General features: G+C 48.4%; 1 protein-coding gene across 3 annotated transcripts in view; it reads left to right on the top strand.

Moving 5' to 3' along the window:
• Positions 1-12,430, top strand: part of LOC105860094 (WD repeat- and FYVE domain-containing protein 4) — a 305,642-nt gene that overhangs the window by 226,589 nt on the left and 66,623 nt on the right. For all 3 annotated transcript variants that reach the window (XM_076010311.1, XM_012744548.3, XM_012744549.2), the window contains exon 47: positions 1,381-1,443. In XM_076010311.1, coding sequence (XP_075866426.1) covers positions 1,381-1,443 — 63 coding nt within the window. The remainder of the gene's footprint in view (positions 1-1,380; positions 1,444-12,430) is intronic.

The following is a 12,430-nucleotide window of genomic DNA, read 5'->3' as shown; positions in this document are numbered from 1 at the left end:
CCAAGTAATTTTTTTGGCTTAATCTTTTTTGTTTGTTTGTTTGATCCCAGCTGCCAATTTTAGTTGCTCCAATTTCGTGTTTCACTGGAAGGAGTTCCAAACAACTGATTCCCCACATATGTATTGAGCATCTTTTTTCTTAAAGGGAGAAGGCTGCTGTTTTCCTTAACTTCTTTCTCCAAATGGATTAGTCAATCTAAGAAATCTAATCAATCTAAGTATATAAGTTCCAGATCCCATAGTTATTTATTTTTATTAATATTAAAGGCATCAAATAAACATCGATCTGTAGAGAATCTAGAAAGGACAGGAAGCCCGTATGTGAGCGGAGCACGGGGCTGTGAGGGGAGGGAGGGTGTGCTCCGCTCCTCACTGGCTGGGAGCTCTGAGGTGAGATGTGACCCCTGGCCGAGAGCCCCATTTTGTGCTCAGAGATTCCAGTCCTCTGAAAGGCCAATATAGGACGAGTAGGTGTTTTTATTTCAATTAGGAATGAGGATAGGAAGAAGGACGTGGTTGCTGCTTTTCTTTAGGAGTATGTGGGACAGGGCAGGAGGGGTGTCCCCAGGAATGACATGGAAAATATCTATAATGAGCATGGAAGGCACTACCAATTTATTCAAAATTACTATTGATAGTGTGCCTTCCTGGTGGCCCTGGCTGGTAACTGGCACCAGGGCCAGCTGCTGCAGCCAAGAGGCAGGGCCAGAGCAGAGAAAAACAGCTCCAGCAGGGGCTGTGTGCCACTCTGGGTGTTCCTTCTTTGATTCCCCTGGGCCTGCCTGTGAGGTTCTTCCAAGGGCTACTGTTAGATTGTCTCCTAAAATCACCTCCAAGGTCTATTTTAGACTAAACTGAATAAGCAGACATGCAATGCCAAACTCGATTCATTTTCCCCCACGGTTTCTATGTATTACACAAAAATTTTTCTCAGTTGACCTAGAAGTCTCATATATCCATAGCTCAGGCTGTGACTGTGGCCTAATGCAAACACTCTAAGACCACACCTCAGCCTGCTCAAGGAGTCTTAGAGTAAAATGGCATTTGTCCCCAGGATGACACAGTGGGACTCACAGCAGAGGTTGTTGAAATTGGCAATGTTGTCAAACACCTGGCCCTGAGGAGGTCCTGCAAACACATTGCCCAAGTGCCTGTTGTTCTATCCTATCATTGTTATTAAGGCTAGAATGTGCAGTGCCAGAGGGTGCCAAGGGGTGCTGCAGAGGTAAGCCCAGGCCTGGCAGTCACAACCCAGGGGCAGGATGGGGCTAGAGAGGGGCGAGAATGGAGCCAGCTCTGGCCTGGCTTTAGAAACGTTTCTGCCGGAGGTGGACAGGTCTCAGCTCTGCTAATAGAATTATCCCTTCCCTTTTTGTTTAGTTTCTGCTCTTTCCAGCCCAGCCTGAAGGGGAAAGGCATCACAGAGGACCTCCTCAGTCCAAGGTAAGGGCAGGGCAGCTCTCTGGGCGAGGCGCTGGCCTCACTTGGATTTCCTTCCTCTGCCTTGCCCTACTCCACGGAAGCCACGCAGAAAGCTCAGCAGTCTCTCGCCCCTTTACTTCCCTCTTGTCCCTGTGCGTCCTTCATCGTACTCCTGAAAGTCCTCGTGCCAAGTAAACCTCTATGCATAGACTTGAAGCCCCACATGCTCTGTGGCTTTTTCAATCAAGTCAGGGTCAGCCTGGAGGTCAGGCCCTCAGGTATAGGTGTGTGAGCAACCCCAGGCCTGCGCCTCCTATAATGAGAGTCTCTGAATGCTTAGAAGCCAATTAATGTGGGAAGGGGAGTGAATCAGCTGTTAATCTGTGAGTCTATGACATAGGACATCTTTCTCAATGAATGAACTGCTTGCAGCCCCCACCCCGGACCCCGTTACCAGAGCCAGTAGGTGCTTTTACTTCAATTAGGAATGGGGCTAGGAAGAAGGACGTGGTTGCTGCTTTTCTTTAGGAGCATCTGGGGACAGGGCAGGAAGGGTGCGCCCAGTAATGACATGCAAAATATTTATGGAATATTCATTCAAAATAATTTATCAATAGCTTGTGAGGTGTGGTATTCGCTGCTTGACAGAGCAACAAACAAAATGGCTTCAGATATTCCCCGTCCTTACAGAGTCTGTATTCTTGTGAGGAGGACAGCCATAAAGCCGTCTAGATGAGAGACTTGGCAGCATGTTAGACAGTGGCCAGTGTACGTGGAGGAACCCAGGGACAGACACGGGCACGGAAATCTTACATGGTGTGGCAAGGCGGCCCTTGTCAAGGAAACGGTGTTTGAATTAAGACGCTAGCAAACTGGGGAAACGAGCTGTGAAGCTAAGTTGGGGAAGAGCGTGTCCGGTCGAGGGAGGAGCGAGGTGCAGTGGGGGCCTGCAGGTTGGGGTGCAGGGAGTTAGTGGGAGCAGAGAGAGCCCACAGGGGCGAGTTGGTGCAAGCCTTGAGGTCATGGCTATGGTGTTGGCCTTCACTCTGAATTAATGGGAAGGCTTGGAGGGTTTGGGGCAAAGGAACAGGATGATCTGACTTATATTGAAAAGAATCGCTCTGACTGCTGCAAGAATGAACTGTAGTGGCCAGAGGCAGAAGCTGGAGTCTGGTTGGTAGGCCACTGCAGCAGTTGAGGGAGATGGCAGCAAAAACAGCATGATATGGGCAGATTAAGGATGATTTTTGAAGGTGTATCTGATGGTATTGGATGACAAAGTAAGCGTGGGGTTTGTGTGTAAGAGAGAGGACTTAAGACTGAGGATTTAGGCTTGAGCAATTGAGAAGTGAAATTGGGATGACCACAGGAAGAGCCACTGTGGGCTGGGGTGGACACCAGGAGCTCAAGTGTGGATGTGTGAACTTTGAGATGCCTGTCACGCATGCAGGCAGAGGCATCGTGGAGGCCATTGGATCTATGAGTTTGGAGTTCAAGGGAGAGGTCCGGGTGAGATGTACATTTGGAATAGTGTTTAAAGCCATGAGAGTGGGCAAGAACTTCAATAGAATGCTTGCACATGGAAAAGAGGTCCAAGGACTGTGCCCTGGGCACAGTAACCTTTAGAAGGTAAAGATGTGGACAGGGCCAGCAAAAGAGATGGGGAAGGCGTAGCCAGAAAGGTAGCAGAAACTGCAGGTGTGGAAGACATCCTAAAAGCCGGTGGAGTGCATCACAGTGGGAGAGGTCAAATGTTGATGGGCCAAGAAGGATAAGAACTAAAACATGATAATTGAACTTGGCAACATTGGAGCCATTGATGGCCTTCAGTAGACAGATTGCAGTGGCTGCCTATTGTGCCAGGTATTTACCCTTTAGTTGATAGATTGTGGGGAAGTCCAAGGTGTGCCAGGGCATGGTCCAGAAGGTCTGGGCAGCAGTGGGTCACCAGAGGTGGGTGGCGGCTATTTACAAGCCACAGTGGATGTAGTTCACTAGTGCAACAGCAGCACAGCCCTCAGTGCACGCATCTGCTGCGCATTGGCTTGGTGATCTCCTCTTGCTCGTTTTATATAAGCTTCTGGTTCACACTTGGATTTCTTAGCACTGTTTCAGTACGAGTGGGAGAAAGCTATCTCAAAATAACTGAAGCAAAAGAGAGGATTCATCACCTCACCTCATCCAAAGGCCAAGAATGGTCTGGATCTCTAGGCTCTGGATCTCTAGGCTCTGGAACTCTAGGCTCTGGAACTCTAGGCTCTGGATCTCTAGGCTCTGGATCTCTAGGCTCGGGAACTCTAGGCTCTGGAACTCTAGGCTCTGGATCTCTAGGCTCTGGAACTCTAGGCTCTGGATCTCTAGGCTCTGGAACTCTAGGCTCTGGAACTCTAGGCTCTGGATCTCTAGGCTCTGGAACTCTAGGCTCTGGAACTCTAGGCTCTGGATCTCTAGGCTCTGGATCTCTAGGCTCGGGAACTCTAGGCTCTGGAACTCTAGGCTCTGGATCTCTAGGCTCTGGAACTCTAGGCTCTGGATCTCTAGGCTCTGGAACTCTAGGCTCTGGAACTCTAGGCTCTGGATCTCTAGGCTCTGGATCTCTAGGCTCTGGAACTCTAGGCTCTGGAACTCTAGGCTCTGGAACTCTAGGCTCTGGAACTCTAGGCTCTGGATCTCTAGGCTCTGGAACTCTAGGCTCTGGAACTCTAGGCTCTGGATCTCTAGGCTCTGGATCTCTAGGCTCTGGATCTCTAGGCTCTGGAACTCTAGGCTCTGGATCTCTAGGCTCTGGAACTCTAGGCTCTGGATCTCTAGGCTCTGGATCTCTAGGCTCTGGAACTCTAGGCTCTGGATCTCTAGGCTCTGGATCTCTAGGCTCTGGAACTCTAGGCTCTGGATCTCTAGGCTCTGGATCTCTAGGCTCTGGAACTCTAGGCTCTGGAACTCTAGGCTCTGGATCTCTAGGCTCTGGATCTCTAGGCTCTGGAACTCTAGGCTCTGGATCTCTAGGCTCTGGATCTCTAGGCTCTGGATCTCTAGGCTCTGGAACTCTAGGCTCTGGAACTCTAGGCTCTGGAACTCTAGGCTCTGGATCTCTAGGCTCTGGAACTCTAGGCTCTGGAACTCTAGGCTCTGGATCTCTAGGCTCTGGATCTCTAGGCTCTGGATCTCTAGGCTCTGGAACTCTAGGCTCTGGATCTCTAGGCTCTGGAACTCTAGGCTCTGGATCTCTAGGCTCTGGATCTCTAGGCTCTGGAACTCTAGGCTCTGGATCTCTAGGCTCTGGAACTCTAGGCTCTGGATCTCTAGGCTCTGGAACTCTAGGCTCTGGAACTCTAGGCTCTGGAACTCTAGGCTCTGGAACTCTAGGCTCTGGAACTCTAGGCTCTGGATCTCTAGGCTCTGGATCTCTAGGCTCTGGAACTCTAGGCTCTGGAACTCTAGGCTCTGGATCTCTAGGCTCTGGATCTCTAGGCTCTGGAACTCTAGGCTCTGGAACTCTAGGCTCTGGATCTCTAGGCTCTGGAACTCTAGGCTCTGGATCTCTAGGCTCTGGAACTCTAGGCTCTGGAACTCTAGGCTCTGGATCTCTAGGCTCTGGAACTCTAGGCTCTGGATCTCTAGGCTCTGGAACTCTAGGCTCAAGTGAGTCTGCAGGGAGCCATGGCCCTCCATCCCTAGGAGAGGCTTTCCCTTGGACGGGCTCCATTCTTGGCGGGCTTTCCCAGCATAGCAGCATGGAAGTCCCAAGCAGTCTGGAAGCTCCAGGCTGACATCCATCATATAGGAATTCCACCATACATCACACATGCTCCATTCCAATAATTTTGGCAAAAATCCCCAAACTGGATGTCATTCTCCCAAGTTGAGTTGCATGCCCACCCTAGAACCGATCAAGTGTTTTCACTGCCCAGTTTCTAGGGGTGAGGTGGGACCCACCTGGCAACATGAACCAAGCCAGGGGAGTGGAGTTCCCTAGAGAATAGAGGTTCTGTTCTCACAGGGGTGAATACTGAGGTGTGACCCGCAGCAGCTGGCTATCCACTGCCGTGTGCAGAGAGGGCTGCAAGGACCCGGGCACCTGCTGGCTGCACGTGGCTTTCTCCCTCCCTGGAACAGTTCTGCATGAGCTGTGACACAGATCACTTCCCTGAGCCCTATTTGTCCCTGAAGCTCCCCCTCCTATGAATATATGATGTGACATCACTCAGCAATTGTGTAGCTGCCCCTGTGACTGTGAGCAGCACTCGGTCTATTCCTAATCTGTCACCCTCAGAGTCTTTGGGGTGCTTTGACCTGACAACACATACCTCTGTCCACAGGGGAAAGTTTCTGTGTTTCTACTCCAAATAGAGAGGGGGCGGACAGAGCAGGGCAGAGGGAAAAGCGTGGAAGAGGGCCTGAAGCCTGGCTGTGGCCACTAAGCTGGGGGTTCCTACAGAAAGGATCGCCAGGTGGTAGGAAGACGATTGTCTGGGTATGAGTCAGATGTTTGGAAATTACTCCTCACTCATCCACAGCTTGCTGATGGCCCTCGACACCTGCCTGTGCACTACCTTGCATGTGTGGAACAACTCAGCACCACACTGATTTTATTTCCGCTGTGGTGACTTTGCCACCATGGCCACCCATGCCCACCGGAGCAGGGTCATCAGGGCCATTCTATGCCCTGCCGGGCACAGTCCAGCACAGCTCCAAGAGTAAAGATCCTTGGGGAAGCTTCTAGGGTCAGCTGAGAACAGTGCACAGTGCTCCAGAGAAATGCCCATCTCAGCATTTCACTGAGAGTCTCAACAAAATGAGGACGCCCCAGCAGAGTGCAGGCACTAGGCTCCGAGGCCACCCAAGCAGCAGCAAGGGCGTGTGGTGAGACTGTGCTCAGTTAACAGCCGTGGGCCTTGGAATCAAGCTGACTGCGCTGACCTGGACCCATCGGAGTCGCCCTGTAAATTGTAATCTCTTTGCCTAGCTTCAGAGTTACCTGCTGTGTGTTTGGGATGTTAATGGAGCGACCGATTAAAAACAAGCGGTTGTCCCTGGGCTCAGCTTTTCTGAGTCTCCCCTGTCCAGCCCTCTTCTCAGCAGCCTGAGTGTGGCTTCAGGAGCTCTGGGGTGGGAAGGCAGTGGTGGCCCTTGGCCCTAGGTGGGCTTGGCTGGCCATTGCCATGTGCCTGGAATGAACCTGATGATTTTCCATTTGGGTTGCCAGAGGCAATGCTTGGTCCATAGAATGAGTCTTAAAAAATGCCTGGCTGCTTGTTGATTACTCTAGTGAGCATGAACTTCTCATCTCTAAAGGAGTTGTGTGTAGTGCAGTTCTAGGGGTTTTCACTGCTTGGCCTTTGCCATAGGTTTTCATATCTTCAACCCCCCCCCCCCAAATGATGCCTCGTTTGGACCCTTTGGATGCCATCCCCCATGTACAGGAAACTGGAGCTTTCGGTGCCAGAGTTTTCCTGACTTTCAGTGACCAAGGTTGCCTCTACAACTATACACATACTAAGGAGGATCTCTGGGCCTGGATCCTTGGTGGAAAATACTTGCAATGTCTGGATGAATCTGGGATCCACAGCTCATCTATGGGACTAGTCCCCAGGCTACAGGACTAGACCATTCTGAAGACAGCATGATCTGACTTCCGCAGAGTGTAAAGCTCTGCAAGCCTACAGGGCCTTCTAACACAAAGCCAGCTAGAGCCTTGGACAAGCCACTCCATGGTGTTGGACACAGGCAGGCTCTGTTCCAGCATGAAGGGGGGCAGTCAGAAAAGGAGAAACATGGCAGAAGTTGCAAGGAAAGGAGAATGCACATGTGAATAAACACACATCCTTCCACTTAAATGTGCTTGGGCCCTTCCAGAAAGGGTTGGAAACAGCCTCAAAATTAAACACATGGTATAACAGTCCTTTAATTATTACCCCAATGCTTCTTTAAGGGAGAAAAACAATAGATGTGATCACCTGGAGTGATCTAGTTACTCTAATTGTCCTGAAACTAAGAAAAACAAAACAAAACAAGCATGTTGGGTTATATCATTTTCCAGTAACAGATAACAAAAACCAGATTTTTAAGAATTTTTTCTGGAACATACTTTATCTTGGCACTAAAGCATAGTGAGTACCAGAGGCAGCACTTCCCTTTTTACAGAATATGCAAAAAAGAGTGCCACAGAACATAACCTTTGAGATTAGCTCTCTGCAAGAATGGGGGCCTAACACTGGGACCTATTTCTGCACAGACCTTTGGGAAGGCAGCGTGTCCTGGCTCAGGTACAGTGCTTCCCAGTGATCTCTGTTCATCCTGAGCCCAGAGCTGAGAACACTGGAGGAATACAAGACTAGGATGCCTGCCTGGCTCTCCCTCTCTCAATCTCTGCTGGACTCAGCACACATCTTTGAATGAACTGGAGGAATCTTTGCATAGCCGTGGTTTCTAACAAGGTCTGAAATGCTGACTGGTCTTGGCATTGAGGCAACAGTGTCCCTTGGCTGGAGAAAACAGTTGGGTGTGAGGTAGTGCTTATATTTGGGGCCTGTTGTACCTAGATGTTTGCAATTGCTGAAATCTTCTCTCAGTTGTATAACTTCTTTAAGTATGATGTTTAGAATGAAATTCATTTTGGGTGGTGCAAGTTCTATAGTTGAGTGTTTTCAGTTTGTTGTTTCCTTTACATATTATCTTTGAGAAAAATAATGAAAGACAAAGAATTTAGAAAACCAACCATAAGACGCTCTGCAGTTCCCACAAGAATATGACTTTCTGCTATAATCAATCACGTCCCCAGAGGCCCCGCTGCTAGCAGCAGGGAGGCCAGAGCTCAACTTCTCTTTTTCCCCATTTCTCCTTTTTCAGTTATACGCCCAAGAGATCAATGCCCTTGGCTAAAGATCAGTAAGGCACACTGGAACTTTGATAAAGGTGGTGGAAAAGCATGGTCCATGGGTTTCTTGGTAAAGTCCAGCCCTGGGAGAGCAGTTGTGTGTGCCAAACAACTCATACCCTGGGGCTAGGGCAGAGTTGACGGAACCCAAGGTGAACCAAAGCTGGCCACAAACTCAAAGTGAGAGTGCCAGCCAATGCCTCAGCATTCAGGAGCTTTTTACCCAGTTGGCTCAATGGACTATGGACATCCCTGCCTGAGTTGTGCTCAGACCTTGGCTCTGGCCCCGTCTCATATTATTCTTGCTGCACCAGGTTTGTGTCTTGTCTCAGCCCTGTCCTCAGCCGTGACCTCAGACCCCTTCCTGGGCAAAGGCCTGACTCAAGCCTGCTCTCTGCAGTGGGCCTGCCCCTTCCAGCTCTACCCAGCCATGTTGTGTCCACAGCCTCCACACTCCCGTACCACCAAGGCCGGGGGGCGGGGGCAGGTGTGTGACAGCCCAGCAGTGGTGAAGAGCAACCCACTGGTTCAAGTTTTCCCCACCCCACTTGCTTCCTGTGCCCAGCCACCTCCAGAAAGCCTGGCACATAGAAAAGCCATGCATTTTTAAATTTTAGCATCTTTCCCAGTAATCTGCAAGGAAAAGATCAACAGCAGGTAATTTTAGACTAGTAGGGTGAGCCGAGGTTAAGGTGCCAAAAATGCCTTAATCCTGCCGGATGGTTGAGGAATTTGCAGCTCTTGGCTGACTAGGTGTGTTGCAGTCTGACTTTGGCTTGCCATAGTGCCTCATGCGTGAACACAGGACAGGAGTACAAGGATCTGTTTATTGTTGCATCTGGGCTGTAAGATTGGTTTTTTAAAAATTGTCTTAAAATATAGATTCACAGGAAGCTGCAAACAGGATACACAGAGGCCCCATGTACCTTTCCTTTAGTTCCTCCCCTCCAATGGCTACATTTTATGTAACTCTAGTACAATTTCGAAACTAGGATGTTAACACTGGTACATGCATATGCAAAGTTCATTGTCATTTTATCATATGTGTAGATTTGCGTAACCACCACCACAATCAACATACACAATTATTTTGTCACCACAAAGATATCTCTTGTGCTAACACTTTATGGTCATGCCCACCCTCTTCTTCCTCCCACCATCCTTAACTCCCGGCAACCACTGATCTGTTTTTTATCTCTATTATTTTGTCATTTTGTTGCATGTATCAATAGTATGTTCCTTGTCATTGCTGAGTAGTATTCCCAGGTATGAATATACCAGAATTTGTTTAACCATTTGTGCATTGAGGGACATTTGGTTGTTTCCAGTTCGGGGCCATTATAAGCAAAATAGACCATTTACATTTACTGTAATTACGAAAATATTAGAACGTAAGTCTGCCATTTTATTTTTTGTGTTCCATTTTTCCCCTGATGTTCATTTCTCTGTTTTATTTTTTTCCTGCCTACCTGTGCATTACTGAACAATTTGTTAAAATTCAACTTTGATTTAGCTATCGTATTTTTTAGCATGTTTCTCTATGTAAATTTTTAATAAAATTGCTCCAGCCAACAGAGGCCAAACACAGCAGGTGACCAAGGTCAGACCTGGCTTTTAAAAATGGTGATGCTTAGGTTAGTGTGAATAGAGATTTTTTCCTATTCAAGGAACAAGAAACCCTGTGGCTTTTCTATGAAGTGTTTTTCGGCTAAACACGATTTCCAGAGAGTAAAGGTGACTGAGGCATCTTAGAGCATGAAGGAACATTAACAGCAAGGAAGACTTGACAGAGAAAGAAACAGAGCCCGGAGGATGCCTCCTAACTGGTCTCTGTCTCCAGCCTCTGCCACATGCCACTGCCAGCATTCCCTGGCTAAAGACGTATCTAACTGGAGCACATTCTGGGGAAAATGGGGCCTACCGCCTGTTTATTTCTCAATCCTGGTGAAGTGAAATGCACTTAAAGCCCCTTCCTGAGACGTGGCCATGGAGGGAAGGCGTGATAGACAGGTGTCATGCCACACAAGCGAGCACTGGGCAGCAAGTGCAGGAGCAGACGTCGAGGGTCCCTGGCAGGGTGAGCAGGCAGGCGGGGCGCGGGGCAGACCCGCACTCAGCCCCAGAGCCTCCTGGGGCACGGGCACCTGTGACCACAGCACTTTTCTAACTTCTCTTCGTTGCCCGTCCTTTTGAATAGGTAGGGGGAGAATACTGACTCTAAAGAAAAGGTGTCTCTCAAGGGGGCAGAGCTGAAGTGGGCAGTATCCCAGTAACTAGTCACCACTCTGTCTGACCATGTGTCCCCACATGGAGTCTGTGCCTCTGGGGCCAGGGGCGAAGTGGGCAAGTGGGCTCCTTTGCGGACACGCCCAGGAGCCCGACAGACTAGGGGTGCTTCCCCAGTCTGAGATGTGGCGTCTTGTCATGCACTTCTCGGACACAGTTGCTCCCCTCGTCCTCAGAAGGACCTGTAATAAATCATTCAGACATCAAATGAAGAGAAAAGTGCAAAGGACAGTGCTCGACGTTAGCAAGGATACAGGGAGATGGGTCCTCTAACATGTTACTTGGTAGACATATAAATATGTGTAACATCATATGAGCTCCTCGATGGCATGTATCAAAAATTATTTGCAAAAACACACCCTTTAGCACAATATTTCCAATAATGAAGCTGTGTCAAGGATATAATCCAAAATATTTTAAAACATTTTAGTCATATAGGCTTTCATCACAAAACTATTTCTATAAGTGAAAAAATTAGAAACAACTTAAAGGCTCAACTGGGACTTGTGCTTAGTATATTCGTAAGAATAACTATCTTGCAGATGTTTTAAGCTATGGTTATTAAGACCACATAAAAATATGGCTTTCAAAGTGGGATAGAAATGACATGAATGCTATAATTTTAACTACTTATAAAACTATATACAGAAAACTATCTAGTAAGGAAATCTGCAGTATTATAGTTGGCTTACACTGTAGAATGATGGCTACTTTCAACTGCTATATTTAATACTAGGTTGTGGTTCTGTTGCTTTTATAATGGAAAGCATTTAATAAAAGGAAAAACCGAAATGAAAATTTTGAATCTAGATCTCCCCAGATTTTAGGAGGATGGTAGGTGGTCAAGCTGAGCACTGCAAAGGGGATCCCAGTGCGGCGTGAGGGCACGCGTGTGCTGCCTGCGCAGACTGAGCTGAGCCGGCCAGACTGGTGGCCGCCTCCCCGTGCTGCCCAGCAACCACCGTGGCAGGACTTGCCACCAATACAGGCAAGTCTTGGGGAAGAAAGCCTCCTTCAAGGTATCTTCCCTGAATCTTTAATTGTAGACAGTAGGAAGGTATGAGTGAATGATACACAGTGAAGCTAGCTATTCTGAGAATTGACTCTACTGTGGTCACTTCTACCAAAAAAAATCAAGCGTGAGTGGCAACACTGTCCAGAGTAGTATTTCAGTTCCAAAATGCTCCAAGCTCTCGTTCCTGAGGAAGACTGTTAAGTATGTACTCTATCTGCTCCCTGTTTAAGGCACAGCAACCCTTGGAGTTAGAGACAGTAATAGTCCCACTTTACAGGTGAGGGAGCCAAAGCTAAGTTAGGTGCCCAAGGACATGGCAAGTCAGAAGCAGAGCTGCCACAGACCTAGATCTGTCCAACTCCAAAGACTTTGACTTTTCTCTAAGCTAGGCCAACCCTGCAAATCATGTGACCCTGATCTCCTATGTTCCTCAGATGATGTTCTGCCCCTTCTTTTAGCCAGTCTCTCCTCCAACTTGCACAAGGCAAGCCAAGCTCTCCCTAGCTGGACAGGTCCCTGCACCTAACACGGTGCCTAGCAAGGTATTTATTTATTGGATGCATCAACCCGTACCTGCTCCCATTCTTCCCTTCCTATCATGAGGGAATGGAAAAGCACTGGATATAGTAGTATGGGAATGTAACCTCATGCATTCACAGCCAGTCAAGGGCATGGAGATTTAGTCTAGAAGCTCCTAGAGGAAATTATGTAAGCACAGTTAAGAGAAAAATATAGTACTGCTTTGGGCCCAAAAAGCTACCTGCCAATACTTAATGATGACACCTTCGCATTTCTGTGGCTCAGCTCCATCCCCTGCCTGAGACCAAGTG

Source organism: Microcebus murinus, chromosome 14 (assembly GCF_040939455.1).
Source record: "Microcebus murinus isolate Inina chromosome 14, M.murinus_Inina_mat1.0, whole genome shotgun sequence".
Taxonomy (NCBI): Eukaryota; Metazoa; Chordata; class Mammalia; order Primates; family Cheirogaleidae; genus Microcebus; species Microcebus murinus.
This window is presented reverse-complemented; position numbering and strand designations above follow the sequence as displayed.